Genomic DNA, 26,113 nt, shown 5'->3' with positions numbered 1-26,113 from the left:
TCGGAGTTCATGAACAAATTACACCTGATCATTGATTGAAGGGGCTTGATGGCATTTTCTTTTTCAGCAGGGCAGAAGGAAATCATCTTGTATATTCCTAACTCTGTAAGCTACATGAGAGTCCTGAAGTAGAGATGGTTTGGTCTAAGATGTTCAAATGGGATGGGTGGGGCTTTGGTGTCGCTGTACCATTTCTATAGCCTCTTGTGGCAGGTCATGTGATTGTTTCAGTCTCTGTGGCTGTGTTCTGGGATTTGCCACAAATTGGCAAGATTGCACCTGGGTGGGAAACCAAAGGAGTGGATGGATTCATTTTCTTGTTAGGATGTGGAGCGTAAAGTAGCTGTGGGCTCTGTACACATGGTTCCAGCAAGTTACAACTGTTCAACTGAGGGTATTAAAAGGTGGGCTGGTTAGGGTGCCTTTCCTCTTAAGCAGCATGTCTTGTAAAACCTTCCAAGCCTAAAGTAATTGGGACCCCAGGTATCTATCTTTGCAGAAGTGAAGGGTTGCTTCCTGGCCAGTCCATGGCGTAGCATTTGCTTTCAAGAGATTACTCTCTATTTCCTTGACGCTCTCAGGAAGCAACATGGAGGCAATCTATTGGAGAGAGCTGATTTTTTTGGCTAAGGTAAAAGTAGTCATGTTAAGCAAAGAATTCTGAGAATTGTAGGGACAGCGTATCTCCCAAGCAAAAGGAAGGTAAGGTAAGAGACATTTGAGTGACGCCAGATGCAGACTGAGTTTTGGACAATGCAGTTTAACGTAGAAGTGAGCCAGTGCTGACTCCCCAGAAGCATTCCAAGCTGATTAAAGCAAGCCCTTTTTTTCTTCAAACATTAGGCTGCCTGTAACCATTTATAACACTTGGCTCTGAAGTCATATTTTAGTCATAAAGGCACTGTGCAACAGATGATTTCAATCAGTACACTTATAATGCCTTTCATATGCAGACGGGTTTAAAATCAGACTCAATATGTTTAAAATGCCAGATGTTTTTTTAGAATTTTTAGCAACTGACATACAGAAATCTCTTCTGGCAACATTTCAAATGACCTATGTATCTTAGTTTCTTCCATGATTCCATTTATGGAGAAATTGATTCCATCCTCCGTTAGGCATGGCACGGGCCTATTTGTTACAGTTTTTGGATATGTTGGAAAGTTAGTTTTAGTGTTCATAAATAATTCCATGTCAGTCCAATGTAATGTATAGTTTCAGTCCAATGTAATGTATAGTTTCTAGCAGTTATAACACATGTTCTGAGGTAAGCAGTAACAATGATTATGAATGAAGCCATGCTTGAGATCTGCTTGTCTTGAAACTTTTTCTTTCAAAGTTCAATGCAGTTAAGTTGGGATAAGCCCACTTGCTGACTGCAGTAGGTTTGTATTGTTTGTTTCCAGAAGAAGAAAAAAAAAGCAATTTATTTTCTGCCCAGTAAATCTGCTGGCTCGAGCACTGTTACAGAACATACATTTTGCATAGGTCTTAAGTTATATTAGGGTATGGAAAGATTACATTCAAGCTCTTGTACACATTTAATCCTGAGAATGGATTAAGCATGGCCACTACAAAAGGAAGCCGATGGCTGAATTAAGGAAAATGGTAGACTGTTAATCACTGTTGCTTTTCTATATAGGTTAAAACCCAGTGATTAAAGAATAGTCGTACATAAACAGAGCAATATTACATAAATCAATTGGTCTTAATTAAAACCTAATACATATAGCATCTAAACCGTTCATTTTAGATCATTAGACTATAATCGTTTATACTATAACAGTTTGTGCTATAAGCTGCCTGTTTCATGAACAGTTCAGTTCACGTCATTTTGCTATAAATGTATTGCTAAATAAATAACAGTCATTGTTTAAAACACAATGGGCTGGATCTAGAGTTGTGCGGTTCAGCACCTCACAAACCGGATGTTCCAACTGGCAGCAAGGAGTTTCGCTATCTCACTGGCGATGCCTTGTGTCCCTAAAAAAATGGTAGAGGGATAGTGACCAAAATTACACCTCCACCTTAGGCTGGAGTGGGGAATCTGCTTTGAGTCCTATCTGCTTTTCTTTGCGGATTACTCAGTCCAATATCAGTTGATGTTGTTAATTATTAATCTACACAAGTCAGAGTAAGCTGTGATAACTACTTCATAGTGGCTTTTGATATCAGAGCTCTGCAAATCATTCAGAGGGCCCCTTTCTTTGCAAAGCAAAAGAAGTGCCCTTCTGAACCCACTGCTAAGAGGGTTGCGGTGGCTTCATCCCTTCAAAGCTTTGGGATCAGCTTGCTCAGAAGACCAGAAAACAAACTCAAAGCAGCAGTGCTGAGCTTTCAAATAATGCAGCTGCCTCAACACTTTGAACAGTGGGTTCAAAGAAGTGTTTCATAAAGCTCTTTTCTGAATCGTTTAAACAGCCCAATTAAATACTCCTAAGTAGCCAGGAACTAGTTCCTGACAATAACCAATACACAAAGTAGTACTTCTTGAGAGCTATGTACAGGTAGTCCTCATTTAGCAACTGCCCTGTTTAGCAACCATTCACAGTTACGACGGTGATGAAAAAGTAACTTTATGACCAATCCTCATGTTTACAACCTTTGCAGGTCTGTAAGGTAAAGGAAAGCTGAAGTAAGATCTTAAGCACAGTTGTAGTTTCACTTAGTGACCACTTCATTTAGCGAGCAAGTTGCCAGTCCCAATTGTGGTCGCTAAACAAGGACTACCTGTATACTTTCTAAATTCCAACCAGAACTTGGTTGGAACTTGCAATATATTACAAATGATTTATTTTTCTTTGGAAAACCTATAGAAGTTAAATATACAAGGCCAAATGAATTAACACTAGATATAGTTTATATAACAAGATATTGTTCAAAACTTTTTACCATTGATTCAAAGATGTGTTGCCATGCTCAAATTCCCGTTTTTAGTCTAGTTTGTAGTACAGATTGTGCTTTGCTATGAATCTTTCAGGTACTGCTTATAATGTACAATAATGAAGTGAACATGCCACTCTAAAATGTACAGGCAGACCAATAATGGATATTCATTCTTCTGAAATCCAGCCTTTAATGGAAAAGGGTCAGTTGTATATGTATAGACAAGCATCCGTCATCAAAAAAATGTGTTGTATATTTTTTCTTCTATCATGATTGTAATCTTTTCTGGGTACCCAGATAAAGCATCATAGCATGATTTATTTCATTGCAATGCCAAAATGACAAATTTTTATTTTATTTTGGAATTATGTCACTCCTTCCCCATCAATGAAATAGATCATACGGCCTATAATAATATTATGCTAATACTGGCTTTTTCTCCCCCCCCCCCCTTTCTCTGCTTCTCTCACTCTAGATGGGCTTAGGACATGAAGAAGGATTTGGAGCCCCATGTTTAAAATGTAAAGATAAATGTGAAGGATTTGAACTACATTTCTGGAGGTAAAATTACACACACACACACACACACACACACACACACATATATACATATATACATATATATATATATATATATATATATATATATATATATATATTGTAGTACAGATAAAATCTGTCATCTAAGGCATTTCATGCTAAGAAATAACCTTGGTTCTGAAACAAGAATGAAGTTTGGAAAGTGGCTATGTTTGGAATTTTAAGAGTATGTGACGGGTCCTCTCCCCAAATGGCCAACATAATTGGTAGAGCGAATCAGAAAACATCCACTTATCAGATGGGCATACTTGCAAATATTTGGTCTGCAGCTACTTAATTTTATGTTCTAAGAATGTCTCTGGGGAACATGGAAGGCCCAGAATCATTTTTTTGGAAATAAAGATTATGCTTGAAATTGGTCCTCTGTACAGGTAAATAATCTAATGAAATAGGTGGGGCACAGAGCCAGGTAGGTATCAAAGGATGTTTCTGCAAGCATATTAGTACCCTCAGCATTACATTGGGGATCACAGCATTACCCTGTGGCACTTAGAGGCACACAGGTGGGCATGATTCAAGTCAGGCATATCTGGTGAAGGCCATAAAGCTATTAGACAGACAGACAGACAGACAGACAGACAGGTATATGTTTTGCTTTAGAGCCTACAGTTTAATATTGTACCACTAGGTGGGAGTATAACACTTGTTACAGTAAAATGTTTGCTATGAATGAGGAAAAAATTTAAAACCCTCCATTAAGCTATAAAGAAAGTTCCTAACATACCAGTCGAGGAATTTAAATTACTGCTATGTGAAGATATCAAGATAAAAGCCTTGAATAAATGACTCTGACATGCCTGATGCAAACTACTGGATCAAATATATATACACACACACACATACACACACACATGTTGAAAGGCAGAAATTTGAATCTTTTATGCTGGTCAAATCAGAAACAGAAAGCTCTACTACATCTTTAGGAACTGATTTTTTTTTCCCTCTGACAATGTTCTCTGATATACTGTACCACAACCAAGCTGCTGATCAATAAGGAGGCTTACTCTCTATGAAGTAAGTTTAGGATTACCTCTGTCAAAGGAGAGAACAGGTCAACTCTTTGCCCTTGTAAAGAGTTTTTTTTTTCCTGATTATTTGAAATAATTCTTATTAATAATAGGTGAGTCCTTCTCATAGATTTTTGTACTAAGGATAGAAAGGTTGAAAAATGGATTGTTTGCGTGAGAATGGCCTTGTAACTAAAATGTTAGTTCTGTACTTTTCCCTTCCTGTCCTGTGACTAATGATGGAAAAGAGGCAAGACCTTAAATCTGCATGATGGTGTTCATCAAACTTCTTTTAGGATAAGGTGTCTCACCATATATGGCCTGAAACTGTGCATCGGTGCTTTTGGATTTTGTAATCTTTCTTGTTGCTCACATAAAGAAAGAAGGATGTGAATAAAGCCCTTTATATCCTTGAACATTTTCAGAAATTTGGGTAGGAAATACATATGTTTATGTTGTGGTGCAGAAGAGACCGCAAGTTGCTTTTAATAATAGGAACATCAGAATATCCCTGCTGGGTTAGATCTGTTACTGTGATCAAGCAGAAGTCTGTGGGGGTGGCCTTGAGCAGAAAGTAGAGCAGCCCCATATCCCGTTGCTGTGGGCCTGTTGGTATAGAAAGGGATGCTATTCCCAAACTAGTGGTAACAATTTAGTCTCAAGATCAATAGCCTTGAATAGTTTTGTTTTGTCTTCAGCTTGGTAGGTAGTGGCCTAAATTAAAATTATTCTCAAAGCAGCACATTTTAAACTTTGCTGAAATGTAACCATCGCTTCCCTAATTGTTTGGATGTAAATTGTACTGTATTTTTTCTCTTTTGTATTTAAATATAATTTAAAGAGAAAACCTATAGTTAAAAAATTGTAGACCGAGACAAAAATCAATTAAGTACATTATAAAAACTAAGGATAGAGAAACTGAAATAGTACAATAATACAATAAAATTAGGAGCTTTAAATTAGTGAAGAACAAAATATCAAATGCTGTTTAATTCTTGTCTATACAGAACTTTGCTACCCATTGAAAACAGAACAAGTAAGAAACTCATGTTACATCCCATAACAGCAAGTTCTGAAATTTGGGTGCTACTAAACAGTCCTTGTCATAGACTCATTAGATGGTAAAGCAAATAATAAGACTTCTAGTAATTGTAGGTAACTGAGAAACGTCCTCAGTGCTTCTGGACATTCGTTCACGGATTTTGCTAAATACAATTTTTCAAAAGGGAAGAAGAAGGGTGCTACAGTGGGGCAAAAAAGTATTTAGTCAACCACCAATTGTGCAAGTTCTCCCACTTAAAAAGATGAGAGAAGCCTGTAATTTTCATCACAGGTATACCTCAACTATGAGAGACAAAATGGGGGGGGGGAAATCCAGAAAATCACATTGTCTGATTTTTAAAGAAATTATTTGCAAATCATGGTGGAAAATAAGTATTTGGTCACCTACAAACAAGCAAGATGTCTGGCTCTCACACACCTGTAACTACTTCTTTAACAGGCTCCTCTGTCCTCCACTCATTACCTGAAGTAATGGCACCTGTTTGACCTTGTTATCAGTATAAAAGACACCTGTCCACAACCTCAAACAGTCACACTCCAAACTCCACTATGGCCAAGACCAAAGAGCTGTTGAAGGACACCAGAAACAAAATTGTAGACCTGCACCAGGCTGGGAAGACTGAATCTGCAATAGGCAAGCAGCTTGGTGTGAAGAAATCAACTGTGGGAGCAATAATTAGAAAATGGAAGACATATAAGACCACTGATAATCTCCCTCGATCTGGGGCTCCAAGCAAGATCTTACCCCGTGGGGTCAAAATGATCACAAGAATGGTGAGCAAAACTCCCAGAATCACATGGGGGGACCTAGTGAATGACCTGCAGAGAGCTGGGACCAAAGTAACAAAGGCTACCATCAGTAACACACTATGCCGCCAGGGACACAAATCCTGTAGTGCCAGACGTGTCCCCCTGCTTAAGCCAGTACATGTCCGGGCCTGTCTGAAGTTTGCTAGAGAGCATTTGGATGATCCAGAAGAGGATTGGGAGAATGTCATATGGTCAGACCGTTTTGGTCTAAACTCAACTCGTTGTGTTTGGAGGAGAGAGAATGCTGAGTTGCATCCAAAGAACATACCTACTGTGAAGCATGGGGGTGGAAACATCATGCTTTGGGGCTGTTTTTCTACAAAGGGACCAGGATGACTGATCCGTGTAAAGGAAAGAATGAATGGGGCCATGTATCGTGAGATTTTGAGTGAACACCTCCTTCCATCAGCAAGGGCATTGAAGATGAAACGTGGCTGGGTCCTTCAGCATGACAATGATCCCAAACACACCGCCCGGGCAACGAAGGAGTGGCTTCGTAAGAAGCATTTCAAGGTCCTGGAGTGGCCTAGCCAGTCTCCAGATCTCAACCCCATGGAAAACCTTTGGAGGGAGTTGAAAGTCCGTGTTGCCCAGCGACAGCCCCAAAACATCACAACTCTAGAGGAGATCTGCATGGAGGAATGGGCCAAAATACCAGCAACAGTGTGTGAAAACCTTGTGAAGACTTACAGAAAACGTTTGACCTCTGTCATTGCCAACAAAGGATATATAACAAAGTATTGAGATGAACTTTTGATATTGACCAAATACTTATTTTCCACCATGATTTGCAAATAAATTCTTTAAAAATCAGACAATGTGATTTTCTGGATTTTTTTTCCCATTTTGTCTCTCATAGTTGAGGTATACCTATGATGAAAATTACAGGCCTCTCTCATCTTTTTAAGTGGGAGAACTTGCACAATTGGTGGCTGAATAAATAGTTTTTTGCCCCACTGTATATTTCTTATGGCCTCTGTGGGCTGTACAGTTGAGACTCTGCTGGGATGAATAAGTTCTACAAGACCAGTTCTATTTCCATGTATTTATGCAGCCTAAATTATGCTTCTCTTTTGAACCTAGAAAAATATGTCGAAACTGCAAGTGTGGACAAGAGGAGCATGATGTTCCCACCAGTAATGAAGATGACCGCAAAGTGGGGAAGCTCTTTGAGGATACAAAGTATACAACTCTAATTGCAAAGCTGAAATCAGATGGGATTCCCATGTATAAGCGCAATGTAATGATACTGACTAATCCCGTGGTAGCCAAGAAGAACGTGTCCATCAATACAGTAACTTACGAATGGGCACCTCCTGTTCAGAATCAGACCCTGGTGAGATATCAGCCTATGATCATAAAGACTCTTTTGTCAGTGAGGAATAATTACCCTTCCTACTGATGGTGGGGTGGGGAGGAGACAAGCAAGTCAGGAATAGTCTCTTTTGGCAGGCAGGAGGTATATAAAATGAATGTAATATGCAAATGACATGATCCCAGCTATAATTCATGACTGAATATATAGATATGAGGAATTTGGTCTCATGGTTATCTCAGGTAAATTTCTTCTCAAGCAGCCAAGTGCAACTGGCTTGCAGCTTGGACCTAAGAAAGCTAATGGTGTTTGAGTGAGGCTAAGAGGCAAAGTGAGGAGAGTTTGTGTTAATAGTTAGGAGTAAGCATTACATTGGAGACATCTCCTGCCACTTAGGATGATTTATGAATCCCCAAATGAACCATTTGAAAATGACTTCCAGAAATGGGACACCACACTGGGAAAAAAACTACAATCGTATGTCATCTTTAAAGGCTGAGGAAAAGCACTCAAGCACGCACATTTCTGTTACTGTATATGGTCAGAATAAATGCAGCGTTGTCAACCAAAAGCAAAAGCTCCCTCTGGTTTATTAAACGATTCTTCTAGATGAGATAGTTGGATAGCCTTGCTGGGATTTTTCTTTTTCCTTTCAGTGCTTCCAGCCTAAGTTTATATAATGTCATGCTGAGTGATCTAAAACAGAAGCAGCTTGTAAACGTGAAGGGGTTAGTTAGGTTTTAGGGATTATTTAAGAAACTCAGTGCAGGTATTTGTCGGTTCTGTTCTATTTTGTCATTGGGAAAATGATCCTTTTTCTGTTGGGGGAGCAACAGCAAATCATAGCTATGTTAAAAGCGAACTAATAGCTAAAATACTCAGTGTTAGTGCTGAAGTCGCGGTGGAGGAAAGCCACGCATTTATAACACAAAATCTGAAGCTAAATTAATTAGCTCCTTGTCCCAAGTGACTCATCTCCATCATCCACACCTTGCTGTCCATTCCCCCTGAAGATTAGCCATTCATGCAGAGCACTCCTAATCTCCTTTCCTTTTTTGTTTAGAAAGCTGGGATCCCATGGACCATTAATTCTGGCACTTTCTCCTGACTCTTTAGGCAAGGCACTATATGCAGATGCTTCCAAAGGAGAAGCAGCCCGTGGCTGGCTCCGAAGGGGCTCAGTACCGAAAGAAACAGTTGGCCAAACAGCTGCCTGCTCACGATCAGGATCCTTCCAAATGCCACGAGCTGACACCTAATGAGGTGAAGCAGATGGAGCAGTTTGTGAAGAAATACAAGACCGAGGCGCTGGGCGTGGGTGATGTCAAGCTTCCGAGTGAAGTGGAAGGCAAAACCGGGGAGAAGAATGTCCTGAGTAATGGCGAGAGGGGAACCTCCGCTACTGTAGGAGCCATGGAAGACAAACTGGCTGGCCAGAAAGGAACTCAATATGTAAGTGGGCGATGCATGTGTATGTGTAGATGTGTGTAGAAGGGAGTGCGTGCGCAAACAGGAGCAGAACTGCAGATCAATGAAAGTAAATTATTTGGAGGTTGATTCTCTCGTAGTACTGTACTTCTTGCATTCATGGCTTAATGTATTACAGCTTTTGCCTTCTTTGAAAATGATGAGAGTTTTAGCTTGCAGAAAATCCTTCCCTTCAGATGTTGTTTTTTAGGGGATGTTTTTGCAAATTAAACTTAATAGAACAAAAATAAATGTCTCTGGTGACCAGGATTGGAGGTTACTGATAGGAGAGGGGAGCATGGAATCAGACAATTTTACTATTGATTAGACTTTAATGGAAAAATGACCTTAGAGGTCACCTAGTCTAGCCCCATGCTCAGTGCAAGAATCTTTCTTTTACCAAGTAACTGAGAAGTAGCAGTGCAGGCTTTGGTTAAATACTTTCAGAGGTAGGCACCATCTTTGAGATAGCCTCAATTCCCCCCCCCCCCCCGCAAATCTGAGCCAAAATATCCACTTCAAAATTAAAATATCTTCTGGGTAGCAACAGAGAGCAATTCAACCATGTAGAAGATGGTAGAGCTCTTACAAAAATATTAATATAACATGCCCAACTGGAGACCTGCATAGAGATCAATATTTGTCTTTTGCTGGTGAGTGCGCTATATTTAGATGAGAGCCATTAGTTCCCCAAAGCAGTGTGCTGTGTTATTGGTTTTTTTTTTTTAATGTTTTTCAAGAGGAAAACTGATAACCCTGCAGGAAAACAAATCTCTCTAGAGGGGGAGAGAGGAAGCGGAACATTGAATGGAAGCCAACAAAAGAAAGCCAATCTTGTTTCCTCTTTTCCCAATTAATTTAAAAGGGTTTTGCCTCCACTTTAAAATGGAACTTACAGCTTCCTCACTGTTTCAGTCAGTGAGTCAGGCAAACATGCACACTAGAAAGCCAGCATGGTATACAGACCCAAACTGAGTCCCCCCTCAGTTTGTTGATACTCATGGGAGGGACTCTCTCAACCCAGCATCCTCACATGGTTGTGGTAGAGAAAAATATGATGAAATTTTGGTAACCTGAACTTTGGACACTCCCTCTTCCTTCTCCTCCAGAGTGGCATAAAGAGAAGACCCAAAATATCTGCTTCCTAATTTAAATATATTGTCATTTTCTGAAATGCAGACAATGCTGTGCCTAGTTAAAACCACGTTGTTAAAATCATGAATGATTGAGGCAATCCAGGGTCAGAAATTACTATTTAATTGTGGCCTTTTGAATAACTTGGGGTTCCCAGTATGATGCCTGTGGCCCCAGTTTGCCTGTTCTCCAGGCATCTTTTCTGGAGTCCCACCAAGCTTCCTGTCCCATCAGACTTTCAAAAATATGTATCTGGAATCGTTAAAAACTTTAACAAATGACACTGGTGTGTTGCCTCCAAGTATCTTTATTTCCAAGAATGCCTTTGGGTCCCATTATAAATGTCATAAGCCCTCTTAGAAAATAAAAATGGTGGATAGTTACAGCCTAGTGCCTTTGTCTGAAAGTCTGCTCACCTTTGGAAGATGATAAGAAACTTCCTGGAGGGCAGTGAACTGTTTCAGGGACTTGTGCCCATTGTAAGCTTCCAAAATTTCCCAAAGATAGAGAATTCATGAAAGGCACCATTTTATGAACCGTAGTATGTTCTTTTCATGTATAATGACAAACATGTCTTTGTTTTTGTTAAAAAGTAGTTGTATTCTAACTTTCCTTTGCAACCATACTAAACAATATATTTCAATGATATTCTTGTCTGTTGCTGGTAAATGTTTTCTAATGTCTGGGTTCAAACTGTTATAAAACTAGTTTGGTCAGCCTCTGGGGTCTTTGGACTCTTTGCTACATTGCAGGCTGATTTACAAACTAATTTAGAAGATCTGTTCAAATAAAACATGAACCAGGCATAGATTAAAAAGAATCTTGGAGTTTATTTAGATTTCATGTATTGCTTCTAGGACATTCTGAAAGATTGCCCCTGCTACTCAAAGTTCTTTGTGCTCCCACAGTAGCTCTGAGATATGACAGCTGACTTTCTCACATTGTTCGTTAATCTAAGTTGATAAATACAATTTGCAAAAAGGGAATGGTAAGCAACTAGCACGCCACATATTTGTCAACTAAATTTCCAGTATACCTTACGATTGGTCTGCTAGAAGTTGTAGTTTAGACCACAAGAGGGGCATAGAATTTCCATCCCATGCTAAATCATGAACTGTTATGTAATTTAAGGTTCATCACATATGCAGCCATTCTGCCTGGTTTGATCTAGGACTCGTGAATTTTCCAAATCTCTGGCGTAAACATGAGAAGCTGTGATAGAGTCAAATCATCTTCCATTCCTTCTCAAGGCAATTCATACTATTGACAGCAGTAACATTTTTTTTCCTTTTTTAAATTTGCAGTGCTTAAGATATAGAATTTCCCTTTGTCTGTTTTTTTTTTAATTGAGCATAATGAATGAATTTTTCTTCTGTAATGCAATTAATTATTGAGGTGCCATTAACTGGCCATGATGTTAGTGAGATAAGTGAGTCTCTGTGGGATATAGGACCATATTTCTCTTTTATTGTTTTTCCATGTTCTGTAAAGCTTTGAAATATAATGAAGTATTTCAGTACATCAAAGGGGATGTATGTTGCTCTTTATTCCTTGGAGTCTTTTTCCCTGTCATATAGCTTCTTTTTCTAATGTGGTATTCCTTGGTTGGATGAACACATGGTCTGTTTCAACCATGGTTTGCTGAACATGCCATATGGTCTGGTACATATATACTGAGCCATAATCCATGACTTGCAAAGCACAGTGGCTGGATTTTTTAATCATGTTCAGTGCAAACCAACCCACATTAGGCAATCCATGAATCCAGTCTATAGGGATCAGCATCTAGAAGCTACTATGGAGTTGATTACTCTACTTTGAGTAAATGTTCAAAATCTAGTGTTTATCTTAAAGAATTTTGACCTGAGAATGGAACTGGAGCAAATCTTCAAGTAGACTCAGAAGCTTCAGCTGGTCCAAAATGTGGTGGTCCTACTGGTATGGCCAAGCCATAGCATGCTTATGTAACAACTCTGCTATGCAAGCTATACTGGTTATCCGTAGGCTTCTGGGTGCAATTCAAGGTGGTATTTGTCATCTATAAAGCCTTTTGTGGTATAGGACCTTGTTATTTGAGGGACCGTCTTTGTCCCATGGTGTTTGCCCATCCTATAAGATAAGATATCTATTAAGCAGTGTCCTTTGATGGGACCTAAGATGCATGCCTTCTCTGTTGTAGCACCTAACCTCTGGAACAGCATCCCCACAAGAGCCCTGAAACACCCCCCCCCCCGAGCCCCAATTATCTTTTTTAGATAATCCTTAAAGACCTGGCTCTTTCCCCAGGAATTGGGCTGAGGTATAGCGCAAGGCCGATGAGATTGATTTAGCTGTTATAGTTCTGTTATCTCCCAACTTGAACATTTTTTCCCTTTCACATTTTGGTTGTTGTACTAACTTTTTATGTTTTTAGACTACACATCACCAAGAGTTGTTCTGAGTGGGTGGCTTTCAAATGTGATTAATAAATTAATAAATAATGGTTTCATTTCCCACTTAAGCAGACCCTAGTGTGACTTTGTGGTTTCCTCGCAGTTCTGTTTCCGGTGCAACCAAAATATGAAAGAAGGTGACCCAGCTGTGTATGCTGAGCGGGCTGGATATGACAAACTCTGGCATCCTGCTTGTTTTGTCTGCTGCACCTGCAGTGAACTCCTGGTAGATATGATCTATTTCTGGAAAAATGGGAAACTCTATTGTGGCCGACACTACTGTGACAGTGAAAAACCCCGCTGTGCTGGATGTGATGAGGTGAGCAAGAGTCTCCTTGGTTGTCCTTTAGTGCCTAGAAGAATTAATAATCTGTGAGGCAAGGATCCTTTTTGCCCAGTTTTCTATCTCCCAAGACTGGCCACCAGATGCCAAGCAGACCTAAAGATATCCTCTGGTCAGCATCTGAGCATGATGGTTCTGCTTAGCAATTCTAGCATCTAGCTTTGTCAGATTCTCTTTTTGTACAAAGAGGGAAAAAAAGTTAAGTATCTCTATGCAACTTTGAATTCCATTGGCAAATTAATTCCTTTAACTCTTGAAATAGTTTCACTGATTGACCTTAAGTATCATGTGTGCACTCATGTCCCCAAATTCAGAAGCATTCTTTTGCTACTCCCAGCCAGCTTTGAATAAAGTAGAAAATGAGGCATAGAAGCCATCATAAAGAAGATTGGATTCAGCTGAATTCTGGCAAATGGAGGATGGACCAATTGCCTAAGAGAGGTTTTTAGGAATCTTCTTGATAGAATAGCCCTCCTGGATCAGGCCAAGGCCCATTTTATTGCAGCATTTTTTCCTCTCAGAGTGGCCAGAGGACACTCTTCCCCTATTGTTCCATTGCAACTGTTATTTAGAGGCAGATAAATAGCCCTTAATATCCTCCATGAATTTATCCCCTCCTTTTTTAAAGGTTACTATATGTCCTATGGTAATGAATTCCATAGGTTAATTATGAACTGTGTGAAGAAATGCTTTCTTTTATCTAAGCCTTCCGTTCATCTTCACTTAATGACCTAGTCCTAGTGTTTGAAGAAAGGGAGAAAAAACTTTTCTGTCTCTACCTTCTCAGTACTTTACATTATTTTATACATCTTAATCAGGTTCTCCCTCAGTCACTTTTTTCCAACCCAAAGAACCCAGACATTCTATCCGTTTCTCATAGGGAAGGTGTTAAAACCCCAGTTATGTTGATTGTCCTCTTCTGCATTTTTTTTCATTTCTGTTATATCCTTTTTTAAATGTGGTGACCAGAAACATACATGGTATTTCATATACAAATATATCAAAGATTTCTTTATTGCCATTACAATATTCTCATTTTATTTTTCACTGCTTTTCCCAATGATCTTAGCATGGAATTCCCCCCCACCCCACTCCGAAGCTGCTACATACTGAGTTGGCATCTTCTTTGAACTGTCCCCAAGAATATTTTTCCCATTGGTTCACCCAACTCAGAGTGTGAAGTTATGGGTTTTTGCCCTAATGTGCATCACTTTACGCTAATTTAAAATGAACCTATGGATAATTTGCCAACATGTCTATTACAATCTAATGGTATAAACAAATTTTTATAATGTTAACTATGAATTCTAACCAACCTAGCCAAAATCCAAGTAAACAGTTTTTTTTAGGCTCCCTAGATAAATTCCACAACTGTGATGCAATCATTATGGACAGTGGCCTTAAAAAGCCCCTGAATTTCTTTTCTGAACTTATCTCAGTGTAATGCTATATTGAACTGAGAGCTATTCTGTAGTCCATCGGAAAATTCATCGGTAGGCTTTGTCCTAGCTATAACTCTCAGTCCAGGTACTCTTCTCTACAAACTGATGTATGCTTCTCTTAGTTCTGTTACATACTGTTTTCCTATGTAGATGGGATGCCTCATGGACAAATTATCCTAGGATCAGTTAAGTGAGAATTCAATTCTGCAAAACCAGTTCAGTACATCAGATGTTGCCATACCACAGTTCCTAGAAACCCTTACCATTAGCCATACTGGGAAGCCACAGTTTTCTACCCTTGCACAAAAATAATCTGTTGTTATTTTTTTCTCTGAAGAGGCTGGCTACCCTTCATCTTCACTGTTTTTAAAAAGGGATCCTGGAAAGTCTTGTTTAAAAGATTCTAAGTATTAAGTAGAACAAGTTATGTCACACCTAGGCACGCAGGAAGCATGTCTTAGTTCATCTTCTGGGGCAGAAGAAAATAATTTTGCAGCTACATTAATGTGAGCCTGATAACTTTGTCTTTCCTGTAGCTTATTTTCAACAACGAGTATACGCAAGCTGAAGGTCAGAACTGGCATCTGAAGCATTTCTGCTGCTTTGACTGTGACTGTGTCTTGGCTGGAGAAATCTACGTCATGGTTAATGAAAGGCCCATCTGCAAACCCTGCTATGTGAAGAATCATGCCGTGGTAAGAAAGACTAGCTTTGCCTGGAATATATAACTACAGTGTAAAGTTACATATTTAAATGGACCTTCCCAAACCTTGTTTCAGGTGTAGTTTCTTGAAAGACCATTCTCCAGGAGAAAAATAAGAAACAGCACAATCTTACACACTGTAAATATTGTTGATGGCATACTGTAATTAGGATAATATAGTAATACAGAATGTAACAATTACTAGCTGATTTCCAATCTTCCTTTTTAGGTTTTTGAGAAAGTGATGGTACTTCAGTACAGTTACTTGTAAAGGAACCAGATTATCAGGACCTTTTTCATTCAGAATTCAGAATGGGAATTCTGGGCATGGAGCAGAAATTGTTTATTTATGTATTTATATGTCACATTTATAGAGCCGCCTGTCTCACACAAAGCGACTCTGGGCGGCGTAGAACAATTAAATAACAAATAAATAAAAATTATCATTATAAAAGATAAAGAAGTGATTATTAAAATACGTCATCAAAAAGTTTAAAATTTTTAAAATATATAAACCCCATGGAGAGAGCAGAATCAATCATAGTGGAGCCACCTAAGAATGTTTCCGGTTTCCAAAAACCCCCAGGCCTGATGACATTGCACTGGTAACCCTAGTGGATGATCTATATCAGGACTTTGATGTAGGAGTGTGCCCTTTCTGGTCCTTTTAGATCTCTTGATAGCTTTGAGTACTGTCACCTACGCTATCCTGCAGGACTGTCTGCAAGTGTTGATAGTCAGAGGCACTGTTTTATAGAGTTTCCACTCCTTCCTAAGTGGGCAATACCAGTTGATGGCAATAGGGGAAGAGTGATTGTCCATACAGTTGGTCATCCTCTCTATCCTGTTATTCAACCTCTGTATGAAGCTGTTGGACAAGGTCATATCTCAATTCAGCTTACAGGATCATCTCTATGCTAATGATACCCAATTATACATCAACATTCTGGGTTAGGTAGGAATTCAGGGAAAATTCTGACATGGTGCCTGGAGACTGTAAAGGAAGAAACAAGATGAGACTTACTCCTGCGGCATATAAAAATGGATTATTTTAGAGTGGAGGAAGTGCTCTAACATCAACAATGTGATTATTAATTTCTAGTTTTCCTTGTATGGTGTTCTGAGCACATCTCTGAAGTAAGGAGGGCTATGGCTCAGTAGTCAGGCATGTGTTTTGCACTCAGATGGTTCTAAGTTCAATTTCAATTTCTAGGCAGGGTTGAAAAACTCCTGCCTGAAATCCTGGAGAGCCACTAACTAGCAAGTATTGATGATCTTGGAGCAGTAATCTGTCACAGTATGAGTTGCTGGGTAGTAGTTAAGGCCCTGGTCTAAGATCAAGAAGACTGAGTCCCAAGGTAGCCTTCAGCCATGAGAATTTTATTCTCAGTCCAGCCCACTCACAGAGTTGCTGTTAGGAAAATAAAAATGAAAGAAGACCCCCATGTAAGACCCCATGAGCTCCTGGAGGAAGGGTGGGACATAAATCAATAGAACTTCCTGTGTTCTGTATGGGAGTATCTATGTATATGCCCATAGATAAGAGCATTCTCTAGAAATACCACAAATAATGCAGAACAGGGTAGGCAAGTTGAACCCCAATGGTCTGGTGTGACCCCTAAAACTCCCTCTGAACATATTTCTTGAAAATCAGCAACACGGAGATAGGAAACGCAAGAAAATTGTAGTATAAGCCTTCAAATAGGATTAATATAGAGTGGAAAACCAAATCCTCTGCCCCAAACCAAGAAAATCAGAAGATCCTGGCTCCCATGTTCTTAACATGCTGTTGCTCACTTTGCATCATTGTTGCATCCCCTGTGCCCCTCCCCCAGAAATGTTAAGTATGGTGTGTTAGGTTAACAGTGAATAAGGACATTATCTTATTGTCTAAAATATCCCACCAGTTTGTGAAGCAGAAGTAGTACAAGATACCTGGTTTGTCACTTCCTTTATCCTCAGAGTCTGAAAATATAGTTTGACATTGACTCAGTAGAGAAGTAAGAATCCAGGATTCATACTTCTTTAGCTGCTCTTGCTGGTGAATGAGAGAAGGGAGGTGGTCAGTTAGTATTTGTGAATGATAAACCAGAATTCTCAGCAGTTCTCGTCTGTTGTTATAATGGAAATGTAACCATCGTATTGCTGCATTTTATTATTCCAAAAGAACTCTAAAGCTGAATATAGATACGTAAGCATCAGAGGTTGGAGATTCTTTAAGTTGAAGTTCTTATTCCCACCTAGTTACTTAGGAGTAAGCACTATTGAATTCAGTGGCACTTAGTTCTGATAGATCAGACAAGAATGGATTGTTGGTTGCTCATTTAAGTGTTTTGATCTACTGAGAAATATGTTCTATTGCATTTTGTGGGATCTGCACCTAGATAATCCCACAAAATAATAATATTAGAATTGTAACTTAATATTAAATTCATGTGATGATTTTTCTCAACCATAACAATAATTTTAATTTTTTAAAAATCTTGTCAAATATTCCTTTTTGTGGTTAGATTTCAGCTACTGTGACTGAACTGTACCTTTTCAGATTTTATATTAAGGAACTCATAGATCCATATACAACTATAGCATAGTTATTGGGTATTCAGCCAAGCAATAGCACAGGGATTTCGGTTTACATAATGTGGTATCCAAGCTGAAGTTTTTTTGAAGCGCTGAGCAAAATAACTATTTCCATATGCAAAAATCTTGTTCTGCATACAATGTCATCTTGAATAGCATTTCTCTCAGTGAGACAAATTAAGCCATTGCTATGTTTAGAATTGTTTTAGGGCCAATTCAGAATAACAAGTGAGCATGTCAAATAAACATGAAGATCAGAGAATAATACTGTCCAGCACATAAATGTTCAGGTTTGAAGGACAGATGATCACAAATGTAAAGGATGCTACCGATGTGTGTAGGTGAGTTGCAGGTATTCAAATTCTGAATTTGCAGGGTGACTTTTCAGATCTTCACTTTTTAGTTTGTAATCTAGGTTTGATGAGTATAGAATTATTGTGATATTTATTTTTTATGTTGCAATTTTGTGGATTGTATTCTGACTTTGGTGAGCAGTTCTGAGTCAGCCACGCTGAGGCATTCTAAAAGCCACATCAGTGAATGAATGAATGAATGAATGAATGAATGAATGAATGAATGAGCCCCAAACAAAGCAGAAACGAAGCAATAGTGTACAACAAGGCCAGAAAAGGGTGTGTGTGTGTGTGTAGAGGAACAGCCCAGTCCTCTGTTGCCTATGTAGAATTCTTAGGTCCGTGTTTTGTTGGCTCACAGAATTCCTGTACAGTACCATAAAATAACTTGGATGCAAAGAGATCAAAATTAATATAGACCACAGGGGTGAAGATCTGAAAAGTGAAGTAAACATTCTAACCTCACAATTCTTTCACTCCTCAAAGGCTTTTGGAAACAGCCCGTCATGAATATGTTTTCTAAATATCCTCAGGGAAGGGGCCAACTTCATCTCCATGAGCAACTTGTCCCTGCTGGAAACTCGTGACATGCTTTCCCTGCTTGCATATATTGCAGGCAGATTCTACTTAGAGTCAATAGTCTCAAAGATAATCAGGTCCTAAGCTATAAAGGGCTTTAAAGATTATAACCAGCACCTTGAATTGGCTGCCCGTGCAGCTCCTATACAATAGGAACAGATTAACATGACAGTAATAGGTTTGGCCTGTTGACAAATGGGGAACTGCATTCTACACCATTTGAAGTTTCCAGAGAGTCTTCAAGGCTAAAGTCCTGTGTAGAGCACACTGCAGTATTTGAGTCAAGTCTTGACAAGGACATGAGTGCCACGGCCAGCACCCTCTGTTCCAGGAAAGGCTAGAAGTGGTGCATCCACTGAAGCTGGACAAAGGGCTTCTTAGCCATGGCCTCCACCTGCTCTTCCTGCAATAATCATTTGTCCAGGCTATTGCAAGCCTGTCCTTTCAAAGGAAGCATCCTGGAAGCAGCCAGCTTCTGAATTAAGAGGTACTCTATCTTGCTTGGTTGATCCTGAGTCTGATATTCCGTGGGCAGACTCTTAACAGCCTCCAGGCATCTGTTCTTTCACCTAGGATGGAGATGATTCATGTAGATGTTGAACAAAATGTGGAAAGGGGCTGAGTCCTGGGAAACCTCATATTGGCATGGACAAGGTCTTGATCCTCTTCCCCAACAAACAGTGACTGGAATTAGGAAGGAAGGAGCAGAAACACTCCCCATCCTCCCCATTGCCAACCCTTACAAGCAACTCAGCAGGATGTGATGGTTGATAGTATCAGATACTGAAGTATCTAGCAGGACAAGGAGGATCACTCTACCCTCAAAATGGATTATTATTATTATTATTATTATTATTATTATTATTATTATTATATTGCTGTAAAGCTTACATTGTACATTGTATTATTTCGATACTGTAGTATTTATACAATGCTGGATAAAAATTATTCATTCCATTTCTGAGTTTCCACCCCAACTAGGAAACCACCCACTGTGGTTTAACTTTGTCTGAATCAAAACACTACAGATTGTTTGACCAACCATAACTTTCAAATCCTGCATTAAAGTTGGGGTTGGGTGTGAACCAGACTATTCTCAGAGAGCATTCTGAATGTGAAAGAGTCTTCAAATCAGTTCAACGTGGTGCAAGAGGGCGTAGTTGCAAGGGGGGAGAAGTAACATGCTAAACATGCACATACATTTAAGTGCACTACAAGTAATGAGATCATTGGCATTTTTGTGGGCTAGATCTAGAAAAGTTGACTAATTTCAACTGGTCAGTTATGGTTATGTTGTGCTGAATATCCTGGGCTTCCTTACTTCCAAACTCTGAAAGTTTCCTTTATTCCCCAGGTCTGCCAAGGCTGCCACAATGCTATTGACCCCGAAGTTCAACGTGTGAGTTATAACAGCTTCAACTGGCATGCTGCCACGGAGTGCTTTCTGTGCTCCTGCTGCAGCAAGTGTTTGATTGGCCAGAAGTTCATGCCAGTAGAAGGAATGGTTTTCTGCTCAGTGGAGTGCAAGAAAAAGATGATGTCCTAATGGGAAGGAAATCAAGCTGTGAAACCAAGTTTTGCCTTATTTCAAAGTCCTCTGCATGTCTACTGTATTGGGGCATTTTTAACAAAATCAGCAGTATTAAATGGCAGAATCCAAAGATTTTTGTATTACTAACTTGATTGCTTATGATTTTAATTCTTAGGCACTTCTAGGTGCTCATGATTTCTTGTTGCAGGATGTTTCTCAAGATAGGGACCTCGGTGTATTCATATATTTCAAAAATTATTCTAGAGAGGGGTGTGACCTTAGGCCACTAAATGTTGGACTGTATTTCCCATTATCAATGGCTGTTGGCCATGAGAATGAATTCCGATGAGAGCTGGAATCCTACAATATATGGAAGACCGTGGGCTTTGCACTCTTCTCCTATAGTCCTCAGTTTCTTTTTTCATTTATATTCGGCTTTATACAGATTCTTCAATAACAAAATATCGATTGGATACTTTGTAAACATTATGCCTTATATTGGTATTTCCCAACCTGGTGCCTTTAAATGTGCTGTGTTAAAATGCCCACACTTGCCAGCTAATAAAATACACTAACAGTATCTCTGTAGTATGAATCTCGTACTGAATCATATTATTTTAGAGTCCATGAATATATATACACACATGAGCAGAGCACTTAGAATTTAGTACTCCGTTTATTGCAACTCCCTGCATATGCCATTACAGCAGAGTGTAGGAAATACGCTTTTGATATTTTAATTTGCTCAGGGAGATTTTAAAGGGTGCGATACCATTCCAACACCTGAACCCTGCAGGACAGCCAGGCATAGGTACTTGCATTAGCACTCAGTAGCCCTCAAGCATAATTCGGCTAATTCCTTCAAAAGCCTTCTAGCTCTCATCGCCACCACAGGGGGCAGCACTCACCAATTCCGGCTGATGCTGAAAAACATTAAGCAGCACCAAACGTGATTAGGACCAGTGTGGGAGACAGTGATAAAATTCCAGGATCGTGGGCTAGGCTTGGACATTGAAAAAATATCCGAAGGCCTTTGGTAATAGGGACCCAATTGCCTTTTGTTCCCTGGTTTAATGATTTGATTTTATGGAATCGTTATACCAGCAAACCCAGGATTTTAAAAATTTTGTTAGTACGAGCTCTTTTCTATTGCATGTTGTTCTTTCCTGCACCATTCTTAAAATATTAAGAGCTCTAATTAATTCCCTGAGTGATGAGGACATGGGTTGCACCATTCCAAGTGAGTTTTGAAAGTCCAAAAAATTAAACTGCTCTCTTATGCTCTGCAATAACTCTCTGGGTTTGTTAGTCCCCCTTACACCATGCTGCTGATGCCAGTTAAGTCAACAAAGGAAAGCCATAGACAGCAGGGTTCCTCAACCTCAGCACCGTTAAGATGGGTGGACTTCAACTCCCAGAATTCCCCAGCCAACCATGAATTCTGGGAGTTGAACTCCACCCATCTTAAAGTTGCTGAGGTTGAGGAACCCTGATATAGAGGGCCTTCATTCACATAGAATGTAAATTGCTTCTGAAGCTGGAATGGAGGCCATGTTTGCTGGGCACCCCCTAATTTCTAGATCCTTTCTCCTCTTCATTTATTGGAAGGGGTATTTCTGAATTGTGATGTTTGCTGTATGCAAGCAGGTTCTCTTGTGATTTAGAACTCACTCCACTTGTGGAAGCTTTGGTGAAGCTACTTGAGTGAAGAAGGCTATTGTTTGCCCAGCAAAGCACATACAGTCACAGAGATAAGATATAGCAAGCACACCTCTGTCCTCATATATTCTAGAATATATCAAATGAGATGTTAATTAAAATAATGTACATAAATGGGAAGTTAGTCTTTTGTCAAACAAAGTGCCAGCTTCCTACATATTTTGTTTCTAGGAGTGCCCCTGGACTCGATCAGCAAACCACATACTGGTTTGTTTGGGCATGTGCCTGTTTGCCTAGAATGAAGCATGTGCATGCGTGTGTGTGTGTGTCTGTAATCACAGAGAGAAAGACTGTCAGATTGTAGGGAACATCTGAAGGGGATAGATGAAAGGGTAAGGAGCACTCTTACCAGTTTGTCTTCTAGTCAATGATATCCTCACCATGGCAGTTATTTTGCATGTGGACATACTTTATCAAGAATTCAGGGTGGCAGCAGCCATGATATATTTTCAGAAGTTTAAATGTGATACAGAAAAATCAAGGAGTCCTGAACTTGTTTTTGGTGAACTATATATATCCAGCAGAAATTGAAGTGGATGAACCAAGAAGCTACCAAATTTCATATCTGCTGAGCACATCTCTCATTTGACATTCTCTTGAGAAGTAGAAGCTTAGTAAAAACTAGGAATGTGTTGAAAATGATCTTAATCAATAGTAGAACTTCTTCTCTGCATACAAAAGATTTTCAGGTTTGGTCTCCAGGTAGGACTGGTCAGTTCCGTTATGTGAAACCCTGGAGAGCGGCTGTCAGTTTGTATAGGAAATAATGACCTGGTTTGACCACTGGGCTGACTCAGTGCTATGTACCAAGCTTTGGCTTAGTGTGATGTAATTAGTAGCATGCTAAATACACACAAAAGAGTGGGGTGGGGGTGGGAGGGGAGAATGTTGGCTTTGTAAACCTTGTAAACTCATTCAACTCAACTCTTCTAAGACTAAAGAATTCTGTATGCATATAATAAATGCTCACAAATAAAATATTTTGCTGGGATTAAGCTTTCCTAGCTTTAAATTGTATGTTTCATTTTCTGTCTTGGCCATTGTAATGAGCATACTATTCCAGCAGGGGGTGATGGGTTCAAAGGTAAAAAAGAGCTTGTTAAGTAAGTTGAAGCTTTATACTTTGATGTAAAAAAACAAACAAAACCCAACCCATTTCCTCTAGACCCTTAATAGTAGTTGCCTAGATAAGTCCTTCCATAAATCTATAAACATACCTGTTATTAAGTTTTATAATAACTATATTAACTATATTAGTTGCAAATCAGATGTACCATTAACATTCAGTGACTGTAAAATGTACATAATCTGAGCTTTGATTTGAATCTATTCAAGGTTCAGTTAAAAAAAAATGTCCCTAGGTTATAATAGGGATTCATCAAAATTTCTTTTTGACAGAATGGGAGAGAAAATAGCAGATACAATAGTCCCTTTATATGAACCTGCCAAGTTTCAGCTGGATATCTTCAACAGTTTCACCAGAATACTTTTTTGTATTATTTCCTTGCATCTCTTAATGTGAAGATGACTTTGCATATTAGCTCAAAAAAAAAAAAAAGTGAACGTCTCTCATACCTCAAGTTACAGCAGATGACAAAAATGAATGCTAATTTCTTAGTTTTGTATTAACTCTGGAGTACAGCCATAGATGTCTTTGCAAATACAGATAATCAAGGCTAAATCAAGGCTGCAGGACCAGAATCTCCAGGCACAGATATGACCTTCAGTGTAGCACCAAAGCTTTCCAGAAGCTGCCCCTAACTGTAATTTGTAATATACTGAAACAATGATTAGTGAATTCATGGAAAGTAAGCCTATTGACTTCAACTTAATTTTATCCATGTTTTTGTCCTGAATATACTTTTCTTGAGAGTAGCTCCCAAAGGCCAAGTATGGGCCTCACTCTCAAATGAGATCTGTTCCTGGTCTAGATGCATTTATTTTTTTATGTGATTTATCTCCTGACTCAACCCAAGCAAACTGTAAGTGGTCTACAGATACTAAAATTAAAATTACTACTAATCATAATAATGCAAAATCTGAAAAAGGCACTCCAGGGCTGATGGGTGCATGTTCATCACTGAAGGCCTTCCAGAACAGCCAAGTGTTTGCAAGCTTCTAGAAAGCCATAAGAAGGAGCCATCCTCATCTTGGGGAGATGGGGGGGGGCAAGCTGTTCCAAAGGAAGGCAGAAACTTCCACCATCATGAAAGAGGGCCACCTTCAGCAGGTGTTCTGTGACTGTCCCAAATGGCCTGACAGAATCCATCTGGAAAAGGTGGTTAGTTACTGTAGATACACAAGCCTGAGCCTTTCAGAGCTTTGTAGGTGGTGACCAGCACCTTGAAATGAACTGGCAGTCAATACAGCTCCCCCAACCAGGGCCTTGATTATATTTCTGGCCATCGATGGATATATGTACAGGGCTATGAGACCTAAATCAGAAGTTAGCATAGGTCAGGTTTGCAGAGAAATCAACAGTTTCTCACTTTTCATTTCTAGCTTTCCAGGTATAAATCGATCTTAGGCTCAGCTTATCCAACTCAAGCTGGTGGCTTTCAGGGGCATCTGGGTCAAAAACGTCAAGGTAGCACATGTGACTCTTGTAAAAAATGGGTAAGGTTTCAATCATGCAGTCTCAGCTGCCACTTTGACTTTATTGACACCTTCTCTCCACCACCACCCCACCAAAATGTCCCTGCTTGTTTTAACAAGACCAGAAGCTTAAATGATCAGTGCCCTCTTCTTCAGCCAGTCTGACAAGATGTTTCTATCTTCTTTAATATGAATGGAGTATTGCAACAAGGATAAAGCATACTGTGTCCTGCATGATACAACATAATCGCCCAAGCATTGTATTTGTACAAATTATGATTTAATTTAAATGCTACCCTATTACATCCCACTCCTCCAAGTGTCATGCAGCATTTTATCCCACTCTTCACTTGTTTTGTGCTCTGGCCAATGAGGTAATAGTAGGAGAACTAATGATTCGCTCAGAATTGCTCATGAGCTGTGGAACCAGGCTGAGTGTGATTTAAACCAGGTCTCCCTAATCTGCATCAGGTATTCTAACCATCCTCTATAACTCAGGACTACATCCTCTGCACCCACCAAAGCCTTGGATAAGATGCCAAAAGCTCACCCAACAAATGGCTACCTACATAGAGAAAAAACTGGTTGGCTGCATTTCATTAATCCAGATCAAATCCACCCACATTTAGGTTTTTCTTATTTTCTTCCCCACTCCTAATTTGGAGTTTGCTCCCAATTTTGTCTGCTCTTAATCTTTTGTTTGGGTTAATGAGATTATTGAGTCCTCATCAATTTTCTCTGCTTTATTCTTTAATACTGAAATAGTCTTGTTACAAAAGCTTTCTAATTAACCCTTTGTGTGTTTATTACAGATCTTCACTTTTTCCAAAGGTTTTCTGATGCCACTGCTATTTCTTCCTGAAGTTCTTAATCATACATCCATTTTTAAAAGTTTTTTTTCTAACAGAATATTTTCAGCGAGGAAATATTTATTATTTTGTGACATATTGCTTACTTTCAAACTCTGTTAAGATGTCAGAAAGCATTGTTTTTGGGTTGATTTTGTTTTCGTTTATATGTTTGTAGATACTAGGTACTCATTTCTCTGGTTTCTGCCCCCTCCCCCCCCCCATTACCTTTAAAAAGTTTTCTTAATCCTTTTCCTACTTCCAGTCTTTCCAGGAATATTCTTCACTTTATTCATTTCTTCATTTGCCAAAACATTACTGGGAATATCTGAGTTATGGTTTATATTTTTGAATATACAATTTACATGTTTGCATTTTTTTCACACTTTGGGTTAACACTTTCGTATAATTCAGGGCAGGATAGAGGGGGTTATTGTATCATTCTTGCTTGATGGCTTTGCTTTTTTGTCATATTTATTGTTTTTCAGAAGGCACTTTAAGAGATGTTTTAGAAAATTATTGAGCCTTACTGTCTCAAGACATTTCGCTGGCTGAGGTAAAGCAAATTTGGCTCAGCCAATAAATCAAGCACACAACATTATTTCAGCATGTGAGGTATAGCATTTCATAAATATTTCTTCTCGCGCCTGGCAGTAAAAATAAATAAGCAATTCCCTGCCTTTTATCATATCTAAAATCTGCTTTAG

The 26,113-nt window shown here is 39.2% G+C and overlaps 1 protein-coding gene across 1 annotated transcript in view; it reads left to right on the top strand.

Annotated features, from left to right (window-relative positions):
* The window catches only part of TES (testin LIM domain protein), a 30,074-nt gene extending 7,229 nt beyond the window's left edge, over positions 1 to 22,845 (top strand). The window contains exons 2-7 of the mRNA XM_007432627.4: positions 3,362 to 3,447; positions 7,449 to 7,701; positions 8,797 to 9,132; positions 12,817 to 13,032; positions 15,035 to 15,193; positions 20,068 to 22,845. Of these exons, the coding sequence (XP_007432689.1) occupies positions 3,362 to 3,447; positions 7,449 to 7,701; positions 8,797 to 9,132; positions 12,817 to 13,032; positions 15,035 to 15,193; positions 20,068 to 20,259 (1,242 nt within the window). The 3' untranslated portion in view covers positions 20,260 to 22,845. The remainder of the gene's footprint in view (positions 1 to 3,361; positions 3,448 to 7,448; positions 7,702 to 8,796; positions 9,133 to 12,816; positions 13,033 to 15,034; positions 15,194 to 20,067) is intronic.
* Positions 22,846 to 26,113: the final 3,268 nt, after the last annotated feature.

Source organism: Python bivittatus, unplaced genomic scaffold (genome assembly GCF_059951505.1).
Source record: "Python bivittatus isolate LINGU-HERP-01145 unplaced genomic scaffold, Pbiv_v1 ctg000330_np1212, whole genome shotgun sequence".
Taxonomy (NCBI): Eukaryota; Metazoa; Chordata; class Lepidosauria; order Squamata; family Pythonidae; genus Python; species Python bivittatus.
This window is presented reverse-complemented; position numbering and strand designations above follow the sequence as displayed.